Source organism: Stylophora pistillata, chromosome 3 (assembly GCF_964205215.1).
Source record: "Stylophora pistillata chromosome 3, jaStyPist1.2, whole genome shotgun sequence".
In the NCBI taxonomy this organism is placed as follows: Eukaryota; Metazoa; Cnidaria; class Anthozoa; order Scleractinia; family Pocilloporidae; genus Stylophora; species Stylophora pistillata.
This window is the reverse complement of record NC_142521.1, coordinates 4,997,501-5,018,191: the sequence shown is the minus strand read 5'-3', so window position 1 is coordinate 5,018,191 and position 20,691 is coordinate 4,997,501. Positions and strand designations below refer to the sequence as shown.

At 38.2% G+C, this 20,691-nt stretch overlaps 2 protein-coding genes and 1 long non-coding RNA gene across 5 annotated transcripts in view; 2 read left to right on the top strand and 1 right to left on the bottom strand.

Annotated features, from left to right (window-relative positions):
- The first annotated feature begins 2,062 nt into the window (after nt 1-2,062).
- LOC148734202 (uncharacterized) lies at nt 2,063-3,557 on the top strand. Of its 2 annotated transcripts, none has more exons than XM_088752676.1 (3): nt 2,063-2,437; nt 2,711-2,890; nt 3,143-3,557. In XM_088752676.1, the coding sequence occupies exons 2-3, from the start codon at nt 2,720-2,722 to the stop codon at nt 3,374-3,376; spliced, it is 405 nt and encodes a 134-aa protein (XP_088608802.1). In that variant the 5' UTR covers nt 2,063-2,437; nt 2,711-2,719; the 3' UTR covers nt 3,377-3,557. The 2 variants fall into 2 exon arrangements, with proteins under 2 accessions (XP_088608802.1, XP_088608803.1); XM_088752677.1 differs by having other exon boundaries at nt 2,342-2,433.
- A 3,757-nt stretch (nt 3,558-7,314) lies between these two features.
- On the bottom strand, nt 7,315-11,861 carry LOC148734201 (uncharacterized). Its single transcript, XR_015999434.1, has 2 exons — nt 11,206-11,861; nt 7,315-8,111 (listed from the first exon to the last, which is right to left on the bottom strand). It is a non-coding gene; the product is annotated as an uncharacterized LOC148734201 (long non-coding RNA).
- A 1,683-nt stretch (nt 11,862-13,544) lies between these two features.
- The window catches only part of LOC111342688 (vesicle-associated membrane protein-associated protein A), a 10,034-nt gene continuing 2,887 nt past the window's right edge, over nt 13,545-20,691 (top strand). For both annotated transcript variants that reach the window (XM_022949790.2, XM_022949789.2), the window contains exons 1-4: nt 13,545-13,719; nt 13,826-13,978; nt 16,924-17,027; nt 17,474-17,578. In XM_022949790.2, the coding sequence (XP_022805525.1) occupies nt 13,656-13,719; nt 13,826-13,978; nt 16,924-17,027; nt 17,474-17,578 (426 nt within the window). In that variant the 5' untranslated portion in view covers nt 13,545-13,655. The remainder of the gene's footprint in view (nt 13,720-13,825; nt 13,979-16,923; nt 17,028-17,473; nt 17,579-20,691) is intronic.

Sequence of the window (20,691 nt, the reverse complement as noted above, 5' to 3'; positions counted from 1 at the left end):
CCTGAAAAAAATTTCAGGCCTGAAATTTTTTTCAGGTCTGATTTTCACTATTGCTCAAATAGTGCTTTACTGCGAAGGATCGTTCTCATATACGTCTCATAACCGCAGTTCACACATATGTTTCATATGTTTGTTGTTGTTTGATTTATCATCTACGGGTTTATATCGAATTAATTTGATGGCCTGCTCCCAGTTGGCTTGTTAGCTCAATTGGTAGAGCGCTGCACTAGTATCGCAGAGGTCAGTGGTTCGAGTCCCGTACAGGCCTGAAATTTTTTTCAGGTCTGATTTTCACTATTGCTCAAATAGTGCTCTACTGCGAAGGATCGTTCTCATATAAATCTGTTGTTTGTCCCCATTTTGGCATCTCACTATATGGAATCTCATCAAGAGTTTTCACCATCTTTCTGTCACAATCACCTTCGTTATTTCCCTTGTCATAGCAGATGTCATGTTTTGCGACAATCTCATCGACCTTGTTCTACAGTTTCACGTGCCATTTTGTCACTTCTCCTGTTTTTTTGTTATATTCTAACTGTTCGTCAAGTGAATTGTATGGCGCCATGTATTTTTGTTTACCAGGTGTAAAACCAGCTTTTGGTCCTGTCAGCTTTCCTATCACTTTATGTATGTCCAATGCTCCTCCTCTCTGATAAAGTGGATTTGTTGGATCATTAACTGAACTTTGTCTCCAGAAAAGAAGCCTCATTCAGGCTTCGATGAGATTCAGCATTTATTTCATTAAAAAAGTATGATCAGATTCCTCCACAAGAAAAGAAGAAGCCTCTGAAATTTGCCGAATTCACGAAGTATGACTTTGTTGCTGAGTTGGTCGTGGTATCCAACTTCTATTCGGGAAGAACAGTGTTCTCGTCTATAATTCAAAAATCCCCCTTTCTTTCTTATTTTGTATATTTTTGTGGCAAATTTGAGATTATTACAATTTGTGTCAGGATGTTGCTGCGAATTGCATTAATCGATCATTATTACAATATACCGAAGCCTTTAGTAAAAAATGCTGCAATACTTATTACAAAAATGCCGCAGCCGTTGTTACAAAATGCGCAGACCTTTAAAAAATTCTTCGTCACACACTGATATGGATCTCGTCGAAGCGTAAACCTTTTTCAGGCTTCTTTTACTGAAATTACTACAACTGCAGCTCATCTGCGAAAGTCATTACTTTACTTGTTCTTCCTCGTGGCTCCCAAAAAAATTAACAGCGAAGAAGACTATATGAGCTTAATGCTGATATTCACATTTGGAATACCTAGAATCTTCCGAGAAACTCATTCTTTTTTCAATATCCATGTCGTGCAATGCGTAGGATTGTAAAATTAATACTGAGAATAACATATCATGATATTCTGGGGATGAAGGTTCTCTTTCAGTTTTTCCTGTTTATACTCTCAGTTTTTTTTTTTTTTTTTTTTTTTTTTTTTTTTTTTATTACAACCGGGTAAATGTCGGGTTCTTTAGAAATCCATATTCACTTACTACAAAGTTTAGCCAGCCGTATCTCCTTGTTGATGAGAATCCCTGTTATTATATTGCCCGCAATCGCTCTATCAAATTTCCAAGTATTTTATATCATATGTGAAGGCCGTCACCATCAGAAATGTTTAGCTTCTTTACTATATAAAACAAATAGATTCCGTATTGCCGTTTGTTTGTTCGGTAACAAATCACGGATGACATCAGAATGTGGTAAAAATTTAAGTGGCTTTTTCTTTTTACCAGACGCGCGGGAACACAGTATTTGTTAAATGGAACACACCTGAACTCGCAGCGAAGCCGTACCGCATCAAAACACCTCTTCCCCGGTGCCACTTATAACAGACTATTTCACATTCTTAGTGACTAAATATGTTCTACATGTGTTTTAATAACAAAAAGGTTTTGATCCACCTCAGCCCAATTTTTCACACGTGGGAGTTGAAGAAATGCGTGGGAGACTGTTCTCTTCATGATATTGTGGAGGTAGAACGGTAAAAATATTTTCCAAAAATACATGAACGGAAAGTTTAACATTCTCTCACTAATGGTATATCACAAGTTTTTCGCAACAAGTCTGAACACAATAATTATGACCAAGCAACGAAGCAATCCCACCACCTTAGAGTTTTTTTTATAACTCGGAAAATTCTAAACACCTTAAATTTGTCAAGATACATTTTAGGAGAGTTTGATCTGTCGTTATGACTTGAGAATTTACCTATACCAAGCAATGTTTGATCTTAGATTGCGGCTTAATTTTTGATGTTGAAACATAAAGTTTGATAAGTGGGAAAAAAAGCATTGATATTAAGTCAAGAGTATCATATAAAACCTCTCAATTGACCGATGCCAACTCTATTCTCGGTTTAACATTTTACACCAAGCGCCAAGAAGAACCTTCTTGAAGATCTATGAGGCTGACTTGGCGAGCATTACGTACGTAAGTAAACATAACTCGTAGCCATAGTTTATAGCAATGCATAGCCATGGTTTATGAACAGATCGCATTTCTTGCTATGGTGATTGATTTTGTTTACTTATTGCGTTCTAGAAAACGTTGTCTGCCTTACTTTCTCGTGTAAGAAAGCCTGTAACATACACACGTAGCTTCTGATCTTCCACACTAATTCGACTTTTTGTCGGTTACATGAGCTAGATATTAGAAAAATACGATGACATGAATAGCACTTTATGAAATTTCTTCTTCCAACAGTGTTAGGCCATGAAGATTGTTACCTTTCTGGTGTTCGGCTTGCTGCTGGTAATGTCGTTCTATGAAGAAGTTGAAGCTCGTTGTCACCTTAATGGATGTAGTATTCCATTTAATCTTCCTTTCTTCTACAAGAAACGTTTCACTCCAGCTTGCAATAAGCATGACGTCTGCTACGCTTGTGTAAGATGTATCTGATCTCTTTTGGGCAAAAACAATATGCAAAATGTTTCTTCTCTTCACGAATGGCTTGCAAGACAGCTGAACAAAAAAACCTTTCATATGTGTCGCGACTTCATACTTTCAGCCAATCAATTAGCAAAACCGTTTCACAGGCCGGTATGATTCTTTTAGACTAAGTCATAATCACGCTTTCTCTAGTCGTCTTAGTGGTCAGTATGATCAAATAAAGTGTTTGTTGTCTTTTCCTCATAGGGTGAACGCAATAAATGGAGTCGATATCGGTGCGACCGCGCGTTTAAACGTGATATGGACGACTTATGCCAAGGGCTCAATATTGCCACGAAACTGATCTGCAGAGGTTTTTCGGTTAAATACTACATTGCAGTCCTTCTCTTTGGATGGAGACATTATGAAAAGCCCTCTTTGTCGTGGTGTAGGAACTGTCCTAAGAGGAGCGGTGATCCTGACGCGAGGCTCGGACGCTGAAAAAAAATAAAAACTATAGGACGGTAGCATCATTAGCATAATTAAAAATTGTAACTTGATTGAAATTGAATTAGAAGAGTTTGTGCCGAGGACGTGTTATAATGTTAGTGGTACTTAGAGCAATGATGTCGAGTCTATATTCATTAACTGGATCAGTAAACTCATTCATTTGCAAACAGAAGTTGATTTCTTTATCTGTTCTCGTACCCAGATCCTACCATGTAACTGTGACTGAACAACTGCATGGACTAGAAAGGTCTGGGAACGAGACTGCCCTTCATCTACTCTTGATAGATCTACTGCTCAAATTGAGCATTTTTCCGTCTTTGAACCTGCTGTTTACATATATTTTATTAGACGTTTTGTTATGTAGTATCGCTGAGTATTTTAACGAGTTGTGCCGTATTTTTACTTGCCCGTAGGGCGAGTCAATACAAACAACGAGTAAAAATGCTCAGCGATACTACACAACAAAATGTCTAATAAGAGATTTATTTTCCAACACGCCAAATTGATATTTCAGTGCGGGCGAATTTCGCGGACATTTCTGGAGTACAAATATCGCGTGATATTTGTACTCGTCTCGCGTGTTATTTGTACTCTACGAAGCGCAGTTGGATAATAAAGGTCTTTACTTGCAGTTTCCATCAGCCCCTAATCAGATATTTTCCAAGGTCGCGATCGTTGATATATTGTTATTTTGGATTTCCTTTTGTTTAATATATTACCATCACAAAAAAATTACACCTGGGAAGTAGGGAACCTTTACGGACGTTCCGAAATTATTGGAAACTTATCTGTAGGGATAACTTGGCCTGAAACATAAGTCGAATTTTGCAAGCATCAAAATGACTAAAATCAAAATCAGCTGTTATCGAACGGAAAATCCCATAAGAAAATAAGCCGTGTAGTTGCGGTTTAGAAGGGCCACCATGCTCCCTTTCGCATCAGCGGATTTCTCACGATATACTGCAACTTATTGATTGACAGAACAACAGTCCAATAGCTCACTAAATTTTATCTCTTTTCCCGCACTAAAAGAATATCAGCCGCCCCTTTTTAGTAAAAAGTTAATTTAAAGCGTGACGTCAAGTTTTTTGTTTTTTGTTTTTTTTTTGTTTTTGTTTGTTTTTTTTTTTTATCGTTGCTAAAATAACACCGCTGGGAAGCTGAAGAAACAAGGTGTTGGGGTGGGTGGAGGCTTCGGGCAATTTGTGAAAAAAAATTAAAAGGACCAAAAAAAAAGTTAAATAGAGGCAAAAAAACATCTTGCCCAGTGAATTGGGGGAGGGGAGTGGAAATTGCTATTTCCTATTTATTTTGACCGACAAAGTAGAGACACTAAAATATCACGGTCTATCCCTAATATAAGCGCAAGGCATGACTGGGTTGCAGATAAAATCTAAGAAGGTCTTTTCGGCGAAGCTTTTCCTTTCGTTGTAGAGTGAACGCATCGCATCTGCGCAAAAATGAGCAAGACGAGCAAGACTGGGCATGATAAGAAATAGCACGCAAACTACAGTTACAAACATGACAGTAAAACGCATGTTGGAAAACAAGATCAGTAAACTTTACTTGACGTTTCGTATGTTTTGACAGACATCTTCAGAAGCGACAGTTAATAATACAAGCGGCGACTAGGTTTAAATTTAAGATAAGTAACTAATTAACAGGACAGTGAACAAAAGAAAACAAAAGAAAAAATTTTGCATATACAAAGATGCAAACTAAGGGCCTGATTACATGAGCCGGGCTGACCCGGTTAGCCGGGCTGATTTCTTTTGTTTTCACGCTTTGGCGAACACCAAAACAAAAGAAATCAGCCCGGTTAACCGGGCCAGCCCGGCTCATGTAATCAGGCCCTAATACAGATAAAGCTTATCGCTGCTGACATTATCGTTTAGAGAAGGTTTAAGTTCTTGACTTAATAGTCTCCTTTATCTTGCAATGAGTATCAGAACGACCTTTTTGTTAATATATATCTCAAAGTGGTCTCATTTCATGTTGTGACCAGTTGACGTGACATGGTCTGCGATAGCAGATGTATGACAGGCACTTGTAAGCCCTCTAAAATGTTCAGTTTTTCTGTCATGCAATCTACGTTTTGATTTTCCAATGTAAGAATCCGGGCAGTCCCAACAACTAGCCTTATAAACAACCTTTGACATTTGGGAACGGTTGAGAAGGGAAAAGTGTCGCTATTTTACAATTTTGGAAGTTCCTTTGCAAATACATTCATATCTGTTTTAGCCGGCATATTTTGCTTTAAATTACTTTTTATTTCTAGAAATGTAGGGCAATCAAAGACGAGTTATGGAGGAAGCTGGGTAAGTTTAAATAATAATTTCAACTTTCCACTCTGCCGTGTCGGCTGAAACATCGTTCGCGCGCTTTAAGGGAGTTTTTATATAGGATAACCTCTTAACTTCCTTTTCTATAAGCGTCTTTCCTTTGTTTTAGCTTTTAGCTTTTAATTGTACATATAGTTTGCTTCGGGAATAAATAAAGTATGTATGTATGTATCGTAAGTTCGAAAACTGCGTAATTGAAACCGCGTGTGCGAGAATTCCTTGTCATGTTTTCTGCCACTGAGTTTAAATTTATTGTCAACACTTTGATAACAACACAAAAATCAGGGTATAAGATTATGTAATCTATTTTACTGGACCTTTTTTCTGTAAAATTGATGATCACGGTACTAAATGTAGCACAAACAAGGCGTGAAATAATTTATTTTGGAGTTAATTGAATTAACATTCATGTCTGAAAGTCCGATGCCAAATTAGTTTTCGCAAAATGCATCAAATTTAAGGGATGTTGTCATGTCAAGAAATGAAGAAAACATGATAATTACGCATTGTTATTTAAACTTGAAAAATCTCTCTGCAAGTCTGCAAGAAAATTTTCATTTGCGACAAACGGCTTAGATTTAATTAGGACAATCATCTGTCCGATGTTTTCATTGACCATTTATAAACAAGTTAGAAATTCAATTCATGGAAATTAGTCCTTTCATAAACATATCTTTAATTTCCTAATTTTTTTTCGGTGTAGCAGGGTGATGTTGGAAAGTTCCCATTGAGATCATGGTTGTGGCTGGATAGTGCACTGTTGGGTAGAGGTGGGGTGGGGTGGGGTGTCAGGCAGGCAAATTTTGGAATTTGTTTTAGCAGCTAAGGAATAATCAATTTTTGTTAAACAATGCTAGTCCTACATGTTGGACCTTTGTTGTAATTTCTTGTGTTGTTGTTCCAGGACTCGATATCTTTCAAACTGGATTTTCCTGAATACATTTTGATTTAAAAAATAAAACTAAGAGAATATAAATGAAATCTTGAAAAGTGGTTGTTTATAGTTTTGCTGTGGGAGGGTTGGGGAAGAGGATGATTATATGTGGTCTCACTACAAGCTCTTTTACCATGCTTTCCTTCCCCTTCTCCCATAAAATATCAGTATTCAAACATAACATAGATAACACATGTTTTATTTTCCTAAATTGAAATGATGAAGAAGGCTCTCAGGGGGAAAGGTGACATCACAATGCTTGGATGTTCTCAAATTGCATCAGCCCTCAATGGAGTAATGTAGTTGTAGTGATGGATCCAGACTTTTTTCCATGATAGCCTTGGCCCCAAAAAATTTCCGCCCACAATGTTGTGCCTTTACTGCGATGCGCCTTTCAGTCATCTCAAAACCAAGACTCCTCACAAATGTTTACCCCTCCCTACTCAACAATCATTGTGTTATTAACATGATTTTATTCTCTTGATAGAGTTCCTTCATAGGTGACTGCTGACGAAACAGAGGTAAATTATGTATTTAAAATATCTCCACTGAAGTCGCTTTGAAGCTTTAAAAAATAGAGCAAAAAATAGCGGAGTGTACATCAGGTCATGGATAACAGATTCCTATTTAAAATCACGATTCATACACAAGAGTGGGTGTGCAGCTCGAACTAGGAGCCCGAGTATTTAATGCCGTCCGACAAAGTTACACAGAGTAGTAAACAACTAGTCATCCCCTCTCGGGCTAAAACGTTTTGTGTGCCGCCGCCTGATACGAAAACCCAAAAAACCCAATGGGAAAAATGGGAACGTATTCCCCATCCAAATGCAGGCGCACCGACCTCTGGGGTTTAGAGGTAAAACAGCTTAACTACAAGCAAGATAAAATTTAACATAAAACTAGGAAAGTTCAAGAGCTGAGATGAATGCATTACAACTGTCAAACCTTAAATACATCCTACAACAAAAGACTCAATCAACGCCCTAGCGGCCCACGTGCTTACATACCAATAGGAAAATATTTACATTCTTTGTCACTGCCACTTACAGTTTAGTTCCACCGAATGTAAATACATTTATGTAAGTGTTCAATTTTACAAAGTCACTTCTGTACTTAAATAATACAATGATTCTGCTAAGCTAATATTTGATCAACAATGCACCACATATATTTTGATTGCCATTTTGAATCAGACTAATTAAAGATAATTTTCAACAACTATTGTTCGAGCACGGTGTTAAACATTGCAGTGTACAATTTATGGTACGTCATAGCAAGCTAACTTAGGTTTCGATTTACCAGTTACAAGAAGTTGACTAAACCCCACTTCACAGCCTGCTCGCTACATTTCACATATCCTGAATTATTGGTAACATGAATTTCTGTTCCTAGGTAATATCAGACAGCGAGGATGAAGGACCATCACATCATTCCTGGTCACCGCGTAAACCTGTAGAAAAATTGGACGTTTCAATGTCACCACTGAGTTACAAAGAAGATGTTACACTCTTCAATGGTAACCTTAGGTGTAAAATTGTTACATTAGATACACTTGAAAACCTCCATGTTGTCCCTAATTTGATGAATGGCAGAGACACCCCAAATATAATAAGTACTATAGTACCAACTCGTCGTCAGGAAGATGCTTCATTCATAATTGACTTAGATGCCTTAGACAGTAGAGAGGACATTTACTGTGATGACAACGGCGTTTGGGTGGCAACTAGCTGTAAGTCCAAACGGTTTACTGTAGAGAGAGGTGCAGACAATGAGGTAGTCAGCCTGACCAAGGTCGCAAGTAGTGAAGATGCACCTTTAGCCGATATTACAGTTTGCAGACGCACATACCGTTGCAAGACATACCCAACATATCACAGAACCATTATGAACGTCGAATAAGGCAAGGACATCCAGCAGTGGTTTCCTTTGGTGCTGTTAACATACTATTTTGATGGAAATCCCATGAAATTTGAAGTGAAAGCTCATGGAAATAGGAACAGAAATAATCTAGCACATGTCAGAACGAAGCAGAGCACTAAAGATGTAATGGCGGAAAAGCTTAAACAGCAGGGAACAAGAAGGGCTCTCTTTCAAACAGTTAAACAAGCCGGGGGAGTTTGCGGAGCTAACAGCCAAAGTTCCCTCCCAAGAAATGTGCGACAGGCTGCACATATAAAAAAGAAAGGAAGCCAAAAAGATATATCCGTCCATAAAGATCCGTTAGCGTCAGTCTTAGAACTACAAAAAGGTACATTTCCAGGTTTTATTCGGGATGTTACGTACAATGAATTACCGACTGTGACTCTATTCACTGACCGTCAAATTGATAATTTGATCAAGTTCTGCTGCCACTCCAGGCCAGGTTGCGTATCCGAATTAGGAGTGGATGTAACATTTCAGCTGGGGCCATTCTATCTTCTAGTTACAACTTTCAGAAACACAATGCTGGAAGCGAAATGATCATTGAATGCCCCAGCATTTCCTGGACCTCTGATCATATGTATGACAAAAGACCAAAGTACATATCTCTCGTTTGTCCATCGCCTTTTACGAGAAGTTCCTGGACTGTCCCGATATTTACACGCAACAGGAACAGATGACGAGACCGCCTTACGAAATGCCCTTGCAGCTGGCTTTCAAGCCCTCCTTTGTGCTACATACATAGTGAACGGAACGTAAAGGAAAAAGCTCGTCAGCTGGGTTTGTCACAGCAGCTGACAAATCAGATCGTCAAAGATGTATATGCCAACCCTGGACTGATCTGGTCACACTCCCGCGAGGAGTTCGACACACAGTTGTCAGCTGTTCGTGAGAAATGGAATGCCGTGGAAACCTCCGAAAGGGTCGGGTAACCAAGATTTTCTGAATACTTACTTCGATCGCAACAAAGTTGAAGATATCCAGAACTGTACAGCAAGATATGTCATGGAAGGTCTTGGCCTTGGTGAAGAGCCTTATCAGCAAAATGTACCGGAATCGATGAACGACATGATGAAGTCCTGGAATTCATTTGTACCTCAAGAAATGGATTCCTTCATCATTTCTTGTTTTGATTTTGTAAAGTCCTTTCACTATGAAGAGGAGCTTGCCTGGTTCGGGATGTCCGAGAAATGGCAAGTGAAACAAGATTATCGCCGTTTCATGCCCACAATCGCATATGATGAAATGTCTTCAGAGAAACGCACAAAGGAAGTAAAGAGACTTCGCAATCTACAACCTGATGGCAAAGCGTACAAGGCGTGCCGAGATTTCAAGTTTACTGCCAATTGCAAGCAATCATCTGGTGGTTGTAATTATGGTGTGCTATCAAGCGCATCCGCAGTGGACGATACGCCAATCCTTAGTAGTCTCTCCCCACATTTTACTAAGGAGGAAGCATCTTCGATTGTGGAGAAAGCGAAGGTTATCGCTCATAACAACGCAATCCGTGAGGGCTTCCAGTCAGGCACTTTCTTTGTGGACAGTGGCTCTCAACTTCCACATAAAGTATCATGCCTCAAGAGTGGTAAGATCTTTTGCCATTGCTCACATTACGCACGAAACAATTTGTGCCAGCACTCGGTGGCAGTGGCAATCCACACCGATTGCTTCGAAAAGATGATTTCACAGTATACTGGAAGAAACCTCACTAGAGTTGCTACCTCAACTTCCCCGAAAAACGTTGGATCGAAAGCACCTGCCAGAAAACGAAAGGCTGCAGTGGACACTCCTCATTCACAAGTCAGTGATGTGCAAAATGTCAACGAAGAGCTGTTTTCAGAAACATTAAATGACACGACAATCGTCATCAAGAAAGCGCCAAAGCCGAGTATCCCGCCTCCAACAGCTCCTCTAATAGTCAAAGAAATCAGTGGTGGTATCAGGAAATGCGCCGGCTGCTGCAAACCGCTGTTGACGAGTATACCTGGCTATGATCCTGAGCAGGACAAAAGGTTTTGCTTCGGACGATTTGAGTCTTACACGTACTTCAACAAAACGGATAAGTGCCACAAGGTAGCCACGTCTACTCGCCTCTACCACTTGAACCCGGTGTGCACGAAGGTGAATGAGTCAACAGTTAAAATCCAGTGGGGAAGCTTGGTAACCGACGTCACTCTTCGTACATTCATTGCAGGAAGATTTCAATATCATTTGCCATGAGAATCAACACTGAAAGAGAGCAAGGCTAGATGAACACAGTAAACTTAACGATATACAAAACAAAAAAACGTATCGAGTGTGACTATCTAGGTGCATGCAGTACAACAGTTTCTGTAAGACTACGTCAACTGGTTTGAATCCAGAAAAGGGGGTTTGGGCTATACATTAAGTAATTAATAGTAAGAGACCTTTAAATTTTAAGACAAGGAAGACAAGACAAGACAAGACAAGATTTGACTTTTTAAGGTTTTCTCGGGTATACAATGAAAATGCATGGATACCCCAGAAACCTTTATTTTTATGTTTACATTTTTTCTTCAGGAATGAGAGCTCGCTTTTTTATATTGATATATTCTTTTCATATTTATATTTTTCATATACTTTATATTTTTAAAACTACTTACATTTCGATAACTTGTTCCAGCCACTACGACATTCTCGCTAAAACGCGTGGTATAATTACGACGTCTGTCCCGTTCTTCTGCCCTGGTTCACGCACGCGTACTACTTAGGTAATGAAAATTTTCGTCCTCGTAGTCGCCCTTGTTTTAGAACCTAAAGGTCTAATATTGTTGGATCCAATCATTACACATAAATCTTTCCAAAAATTTTTTTGTGGGGAGTTATATGGTGTTGCGTGGAAGTTTATAGGTTAATCGAGCGTTGTGTTTGTCAAGGTGGTGGTATTTAAACATCAGATTTCTACAAAAATGAAAATGTTGGGATTATTCAAACACTGTTTTTCTCAAGACTTTAAATAATTGAGCATTTTTTTTGTTTTTGTCATGTACGTTGAGTTTTTATATCCTTGTTGATGTTAAGCAGAGTGCTTTCTTAAAATTCCGTCAGACCAGCAGTATACAGGTTTTCCGTTGTTAAAATGCATAAAACAGTCGAAGAAAAACTAAAAACCGCTAACCCTTTTCAATGTCGCATTAAGGATATTCAGGGGATGGCAAATCAAAAACTAGCCTCGTAGTTTCTGATTTTAAAAAAGGCTTACGCGGTTTATAAAGTAAAGCTATTGAAATAATAGCATATCCCTTGCTTCACGAATCTGCTCGAGTATTTATTAGAATATGTTGTTGCTTAGCATTGTTTCAGTTCATGTTTAATATAGACTTAAAAGAAATAGATTATTTCCAAAAGTGATGACTTGATTTCAAGTTAAAATAAATTTTCTCATTTTTAGATTTTAAATACTAATAAAACTTGTATTTATTCATGCTTACAGATGCTGTTTTATGTAATTGCCTAATAACAATTTCAGGTCTGAAGGAATGTTAAAGGGATGTAAATGAATGATCAATATAACTTTCCTCGACACGCAAACACACACAAACCGAAAACTCGAAAGACTGGAACGTTTTTGTTCGCAAGTATCCACAATAGCAGTTAGAGCCATAACAAACAACCAACTTTTTCCTTCCTCGTGTTTGACTTTTTACACTAAATAAATAAATAAATAAGTAAAAAGACTTCCTTTTAAGCGGGGTAGTACAACAAAGTCTTGCGACTGTACATAGCTCGCAATACAGGCGTACGTTGTGGGTACGAGCAATAAATACTCACCTAACATTTGGATCGTTTCATGGCAGCTGCCATCTTGGATGAGGGAGCGCGAAAGGGCTGGAGCGAGTTTATGTTATCCGGCAACCTACCCCCTCCAAGGTTACGCTCTTCCTCGGAGACCCAGAGGCTGAGTCGATTTCAAGTTAGGGCATGAAGAGCCCCTGGGGACATTGTCTTACAAGACCAGTTCCAAACGGTCGCAGTCGTTCTGCCAATCAGATGGCAGAACGACTGCGACCGTTTGGAACTAGTCTTGTGAGGCAATGTCCCCAGGAGCTCTTCATGCCCTAACTTGAAATCGACCCACAGCCCCTGGGTCTCCGAGGATGGGTTACGCTTAAGCTTCGTTTAATACGGAAACTAAATGATTCTGTGCTCTCTCGTTAAAATGACAAGCTATCCATTAAACTTTTTCATCCATATACCTTGATTACAAATTTGTGTTCGTAGGGTAAACTTCGCTTATAAAATAAATCGGAATAAATACGGAAACTAAATGATTCTGTGCCCTTTCGTTAAAATGACAAGCTATCCATTAAACTTTTTCATCCATATACCTTGATTACAAATTTGTGTTCGTAGGGTAAACTTCGCTTATAAAATAAATCGGCTTATTTTTATGCACGATAGAGTATAATAAGCGGGGTAGGGGTGTAGAGGGGTGTCTTCCCGATCGAATTGCAATTATTTGGAAGTGTTGGAATAAAAATATTGGGGGTACAAATGCACTCGATCTTCTGTTTCTCAAAACGAGTTTATGGTCTTCTCATTTATGGGGGCGCGATAAATACGAGTCCGTGTTTTTCATACCCTGACCTCCGGTAAATTTTCATATTGACAGGGGCGATCTCCTTTTCAAAAGTTAGGGGTGGTCCATGGACCAAGTCCATAGGGGTGGTCCATGGACCCCGATCCATGTTTTGTATACGTTCGTGTATTATTAACTGTCACTTCCGAAGATGTATTTCGAAACATACGGAATGTCAAGTAAAGTTTACTGATCTTGTTTTCCAACATGCGTTTTACTGTCATGTTTGTAACTGCAGTTTGTGTGCTATTTCTTATCAAGCCACAATGGCCAAAGAAAGAATTTTTAAGACTGGGCATGTACTGGAGTGTGTCGTACTTTTGGTCATCGAACTCAAATTCTTACGCATGCTCAATACCAATTACAGTCGTCATCGAGTTGGCTGCCATATTGTTTGGGTTTGGAGGAGTATTTTCGGGGAAATTCACCGTGGATTTTGTAGACTTTCTTCCCCCGCGTGGTCCATGATTAGTAATGGCAAAGCCGAAATCAGAACAAGTGCTAAAGCTTGAACCAGCTTCAGAACTACGCTTTCGGGGTAATTCCTGTAGTGTAATTTTAAATTGCAACGTTGGTCGTTTTTGACCAGAGTCAAATACAGCTTATCTTTAACTACGCATTCACCTGGTTTATTTTGCGTCTAGGAAATTTCAGAGAAGTTGCCACAGTAAACCTTAAACTTATAAACCCTTCCGAAAAGAAAGTATGTTTCAAGGTGAAAACTACAGCTCCAAAGCGATACTGTGTTCGCCCGAACAGTGGATTTGTTGAAGCTGGTGGGGTGGTGGAAGTGGCCGGTAAGTTTAACGATTTAACTTCCTACCTTTCAAAATCGATATGCATATTTTATAACGATTTACGATTGTGTTAAGGTTTTGAATTTACCTGGCTCGTTATATTAAAAATTTACATTTGTATCTTAATTTATATCTTGAAATTTGTCCGAACGCAAGCTCATAATCTTACAAATTTTATGAAGGTTTTGTTAATGAAAAGAAAGATTGTTGTCTTTGTTATAAGGGTTCGATTTGTTACACGATTTGTTTCTTACTTGATGGTTTTTTCTTAAGCCCGTGCATGCGGTTTCAAATCCCTTGACTCGTTGCTTCAAACAGTACTTGTTTCAGCGCAAAAGATATTAAAGAACGCATGATAAGCAGAACGTTATATCAAGTCTTCAGTCATCTTCAATGTTTAAACTCGGTATTAGCAGTTCCTGTTATTTAATAAACGAATTATCGGGTAAAATTGAGTGTGCTTTCCTATGATATTTTTTATTTTGCATCCGTTTGTCAATATTCGCACCTACGATGAGCAAACCAGATTGACTTGTGAGAAAACTTGTCTCTGTGGGAACGTGAACTTGAGTGCTGCCCCACGTGATTGTAATTTTTTTTTTGACAAGTTCGATTATTTTGTAGAATTCAATTTTTGGCTGATTTAACATTTTAATAGTCTGTTCTTATTCGACTTCAAAATCTAACCAGAATTTTAAGTCGTGCTTTCGTTTTACTCTGAATTTTACGTATATGTGCACGATCCTTCGCAGTAAAGCACTATTTGAGCAATAGTGAAAATCAGACCTGAAAAAAATTTCAGGCCTGTACGGGATTCGAACCACTGACCTCTGCGATACTAGTGCAGCGCTCTACCAATTGAGCTAACAAGCCAACTGGGAGCAGGCCATCAAATTAATTCGACATAAACCCGTAGATGATAAATCAAACAACAACAAACATATGAAACATATGTATGAACTGCGGTTATGAAACGTATATGTGCACGATCCTTCGCAGTAAAGCACTATTTGAGCAATAGTGAAAATCAGACCTGAAAAAAATTTCAGGCCTGTACGGGATTCGAACCACTGACCTCTGCGATACTAGTGCAGCGCTCTACCAATTGAATTGGGTTGTATCGCAGAGGTCAGTGGTTCGAGTCCCGTACAGGCCTGAAATTTTTTTCAGGTCTGATTTTCACTATTGCTCAAATAGTGCTTTACTGCGAAGGATTGTGCACATATACGTTTCATAACCGCAGTTCATACATATGTTTCATATGTTTGTTGTTGTTTGATTTATCATCTACGGGTTTATGTCGAATTAATTTGATGGCCTGCTCCCAGTTGGCTTGTTAGCTCAATTGGTAGAGTGCTGCACTAGTATCGCAGAGGTCAGTGGTTCGAATCCCGTACAGGCCTGAAATTTTTTTCAGGTCTGATTTTCACTATTGCTCAAATAGTGCTTTACTGCGAAGGATCGTGCACTCTGAATTTTGTAACAACCTAATCATTAAATTGAGTGTCAAAGCATGAGGACTCTATTAAGTGATGGAATACGTGAATAACATGTACATTGAGTCATAGTTCTGACTCTGTCATCATCCTACAATTTCTTGTTATTGCTGAATTACACCTTGTGACTTTGTTTTAACTCTAAGTGCCTCTTCACATGAGCAGGGCCATTCACAACAGCTCAGTTACAGAGGTATCAATTATCAATTTGAGTTGATTTGTTAAAAGAACCATTTGCTAGTTACCTCATAAATGTGATCATTTGCTTCTTTTGAAATAGTTATCTGTTTAAGAGGTTCAAGTAGGTTTTTTTCCCCAGCTAATAATGTACATGAAAAAATGTGTTTATCTGATTGGCAGAAAACAAGTGTATTTTTCATGAAACACGAGTGCAAAGTTTTTTTACAAGTGCAAATTACAATTAACATATGCATGCTGTCAAAATTTCATTGGTCTTGACTTTCTTTGATGCTTTCTTCATGTAGATTATTAATAAGTAATAACATGATTTCCCATGCAATTTGGTGTAAATAAGCACTTGTAAGTTCTTCAAAGACTACAAATCACATTCACCATATAGTTCAGTGCAATTTTATTGTCTTAGAAAAATTTACTAGAGCTTATCGACACCAAATTGTACTCTAAATCTTGTTATTACCTCTATTTAGACAAGAACATGTACAGATTAATTGACTTGTTATTATTAATGCAACTTGTATAGATAACCTCATGTCTATTGTGTTAGGGTAATTGCTAAGGTGATCATAGAGATACCCTTGCTCTGATTGGTCAAGGATTACCTTATATCTCACTCTAATCACTTCTTGCTTGATGATTATAGCAAGGGCACTAAATTTCAAAAAGGTTGCCTTGAATTTGGCAATGTTTCCGTGGAAGTAATAAGCACAATAGAAGAACATTTAATTGCGAAGAGCACAAACGATGCTGTTGAGATTAGCAAAACACATCAAAGATATGAAGTTTTTTCTGATTGAATTAAATAAACCTGCTAAAACTCCTTGCTGATCTTGATACAGGTAATCACCACAAATGTATCAAAGTATGGGCAATACTTTATTTATTTGTTCATTTTACAGAATTTACAACATGATTTGGAAACACCTGCACAATTATACTAAAACAATTATTTGCCCCAGGTTCAGTGAATATTTCTGAATAATCCTACATCAACTCTGTCTGTAGGATTATTAAAAAATATTCATTTGACCTTTGGTTTAAGTAAAAGATGAATAGTTGTGGTATTTCCCAAGATTTACAAATATACATTGTAGCCACAGGAATGGTTACTTTTGATTATACAGGTTGTTATCATGTCAAGGGAAAGTAGAGGATGAATAATCTTGTTAAATTTTAGTAAGACCACTCTGCATGTTTATGCCTATAGCCTTTGTAAAATCATTTTATGGTGTTTGATTTGTAATCTTTCAGTGATGCTACAGCCATTTGATTATGACCAGAAGGAAAAAAGCAAACACAAGTTCATGGTACAGACAATGTTTGCTCCTGATGGAGATGTGGATCATGAAACTTTGGTAGGTTTCAATGCATTGCACTTTTGTTAACTGCGGTGAAAAGATCTTTGGATATTGATTTGCTGCTAAGTTCCAAAGCACCACATAAATGAAGTTTAACAGTTGGTCTTTTCTAAGTATGATATTTTCTGATGCATTTTAGAGAATATATGACTTCCCTCTCAGAAGCAAGAACATGGATCCTGTCAGTCCCGTTCTCACTAAAGTATCTGGTTATTCTGGTTTAATAAACAATGGGGGCCTGTATAATAGTGTACTTTGCAAAAATTTACGTAGACTGGTCATTTGATTACAAGATTATCACTCACGAACAAGGCACTAAGGGCTAGCTTGTACAAAATGACACCCTTAATAAAATCCTGATTTATATACTTAAGGAAAAAAAAAACAGTGATAAGTGTATTAGTCACACTTTTGCTTATGGTATTTTACTTTTATTTTGACAGTGGAAAGAAGCTGACCAGAGTCAATTTATGGATTCTAAACTGAAATGTGTGTTTGATTATGTGGATGATGGTGAGGGAAATACAGAGACTTCTGCAGGAGGAAATGTAAGAGCTGTTATGTATGGTGTTTACCATGGGTGGAGTAAGAGATTCCTGCTTGAGAGCAAGGTGTCTAAAACTGCAAAAATTGGCAGAGGGTAAAGGTCAATTTCAAAATGGTAAACTGGGATTTAGTGAAGACTTAGGTCTTTTTCTAGTTGTCGGTTCCTTGACATGGAGGGAGTAGAAGCCTTTTCAAATTTTTCCAAGGAAAGTTGTTTTAAAGAGGCTCTCTCTCTCTCTGGCTCTCTCTCTCTCTGGCTCTCTCTCTCTCTCTGGCTCTCTCTCTCTCTCTCTCTCTCTCTCTCTGGCTCTCTCTCTCTCTCTCTGGGCTCTCTCTCTCTCTCTCTCTCTCTCTCTCTCTCTCTCTCTCTCTCTCTCTCTCTCTGGCTCTCTCTCTTTCTCTCTGGCTCTCTCTTTCTCTCTGGCTCTCTCTCTCTCTCTCTCTCTCTCTCTCTCTCTCTCTCTCTCTCTCGCTCTCTCTCTCTCTCTCTCTCTCTCTCTCTCTCTCTCTCTCTGGCTCTCTCTCTTTCTCTCTCTCTCTTTCTCTCTCTCTCTCTTTCTCTCTCTCTTTTTCTCTCTCTTTCTCCCTCTTCTCTGAGTACTTTATAAGATATGATAACATGTACATGTATCATGTTGAAATAATAGAAGTTCTCCTGATTTAAATGGGCTGGGTCATCACTAACCCACAAGGAATCTACTTGGTAATTTTTGGGATTCCATTTTTCAAGTTGACAGTCTTGGTGGTCTTTTCTGCAAGATATTAGCTGATTGAGTCACTTGTCTTTCTAAGGTTTTATGAAAATATGCGCTAATCTTGTCCTTAAACTTTCAGAATTGTGATAAATACAGCTGTTCCCCTAGAAAGCCATTTTGTTTGTGTTCTTTCACTTGTCTGATAACACATGCACGTGTCACCTTTACTGATACTTTTATTCTTACAGGCCAAATGTTACCTGTAAAACATATTTTGTCAAGAGAGACAGCCTTCAAATGTATTAAGCCTTACTCTAAACTACCCAGGGTGAAATTTGTTCTTGTGTTCAGTGGTGACTATTTTGCACAATGCACCACAGTTTTCAGCTTAAAAAACTGATGATTGTCAGCTTTTTGCTCTGCCTCTTGATTCTTATTGTGGATATGAGAAATTTAACATGAGCATTGAAGTGACAATCTGGTTGAAACTAGTGTACATAGTCATTGTGTGACCTAGCCCATTTACTGAGGGTACATCTCAGAACCATTCAGCCATTGTAGTATTCATTTTTAACCATGTGTTTACACTTTTTAATTTTAAAAAAGAAACGGCAACTTTGAGTTTAAATTTACAAGACATGTTTGGACATTCTCATGTCATCTTCAGTTGCAAATGAGCTTTTAACGGTTGTACATTTGAATTTATGTTAAGGTACGTTACAAATTACGTGTCAGAGCTTACGTTACAATTTGAATATTAAATACGCGAAAAATATAAATAGCGCGCGCTTGACTAGATCAAATAATAATAATAATAGAGAGCTTAAGCACCAGACGTTCTTGACAACACGAACGGCAGAGAAGCGTAAGACTAGATCGAGGCCTTCATTCTTGGCGCGAAATAGGAAGGTTAAGCAGTCGACGTTTTTCAGACACGGACTTCCACCCGTGTTAACATGTCTTTGCTAAAAGATGCTAGAGATGTGACCTTAATGAGCAAGGGAATAAGTTTCTTTACCCCCACTCTCTTGACAGAATGAATAATTCGTCTTTCATATTTATTAGGCGACTTGAAATTTACCACTTCATAGGTGTGTAAACAAAAACAAACGAGCGAGCATGAAGTTTTCAGGGCATGATCTGGATGCCTAGAGGACCATTTCTCTTTTTCTAAATTCGTTAACCACAGCGAGATTTGTTATTCTTATGTTTGTAGTCGGTTGCTCAAAACCTAGCAGGCATGCATACAATATACAGTGTGCATTTACAAAATACAACCGATGCAGAAAGACAATCATCTATCTCATTTTGCACTTTGTTATTGTATCTAAATGTCGCTTAAGTGTCTTAATTCTAAATTATCGCTCAAAGTAATTTGTGATAAGCTTAAACCCGGTTCAAAAATATCTTAGTTCTACATTTGATGATTCAAATGGACATGAAATCAAATGACTTAACTCACCCAGACTTGGCGAGAAGATTGTCTGCCATTGTCGAATCCCGTTTAGTCTATCGATTAAGCAAAAACCACTTGACGCGCTACGAAAACATTTTTTAATCACTTAATGAAAAGCAGAAGAGCTTTTTATGGTTTTGAGTCAATAATTTATCTCCTATAAACAAAATAACAGCATATTTTTGTGGCGCCCTACCTTCAACCTGAAAAGTGGCGTTCAGGCGTCTGCGACGTGACCACGCGAACGTCATGACATGCGCAGTATGTACATAGTTCCTCTAATGACTTCCGGTAGGCGTTCGTGACCTCAAGAACGTCTGGTGCTTAAGCTCTCTAATAATAGTAATAGTAATAATAATAATAATAATAATAATAATAATAATAATAATAATAACAATGAAATAACAGACCAAGGAACAACATAATTAAAAGGAAAGAGACAATTCTAGATGCTTCAATTGCTGATTAAGAATGGGTTTTTCCCACTTAATATGCAATGCTTCTTTGATCTTAATTTGGTATTTTGAAGTGGCAGAACCTAAGATCGTGAAACATTCTGTATCACAAGAGTCAAGACAGGCCCTTGATGATTGCAGGTGCTTGTAAATATGCGAAGTTTTGTCCGACAAGAGGTGCTCACGAACTCGTGTACAAATGTGGCGGGTCTCACCAATATAACTGACATTACAGCCAGCACACGAAAATTTATAAACGACACGCAAACGTAGACTTAGCGGTACTGAATCTTTCACACTGAACATGTTTCTGAGTTTAAACGTACTGAAGACTAAATTAACTCTAAATCAGCTCTACAATAACGTTTGAGTAGTTGTCTTAACTAAGTCTGAGCGATGTTTGAAAACCGGCCAACGTAGGGAAGTTTATACTAGTGCGAAGAAGGTTTACCGGAGTTAGAAGGGCTAGAGGCGTTCTGCCCAGTAGGAGAAGGATAATTTTTCTTAGC

Excerpts from the sequence above, each read along its gene's own strand:
- LOC148734202 (XM_088752676.1), top strand. The coding sequence starts at position 2,720 with ATGAAGATTGTTACCTTTCTGGTGTTCGGCTTGCTGCTGGTAATGTCG. Across the intron at positions 2,891-3,142 it reads ATGACGTCTGCTACGCTTGT|GGTGAACGCAATAAATGGAG; the intron begins GTAAGATGTATC and ends TTTTCCTCATAG.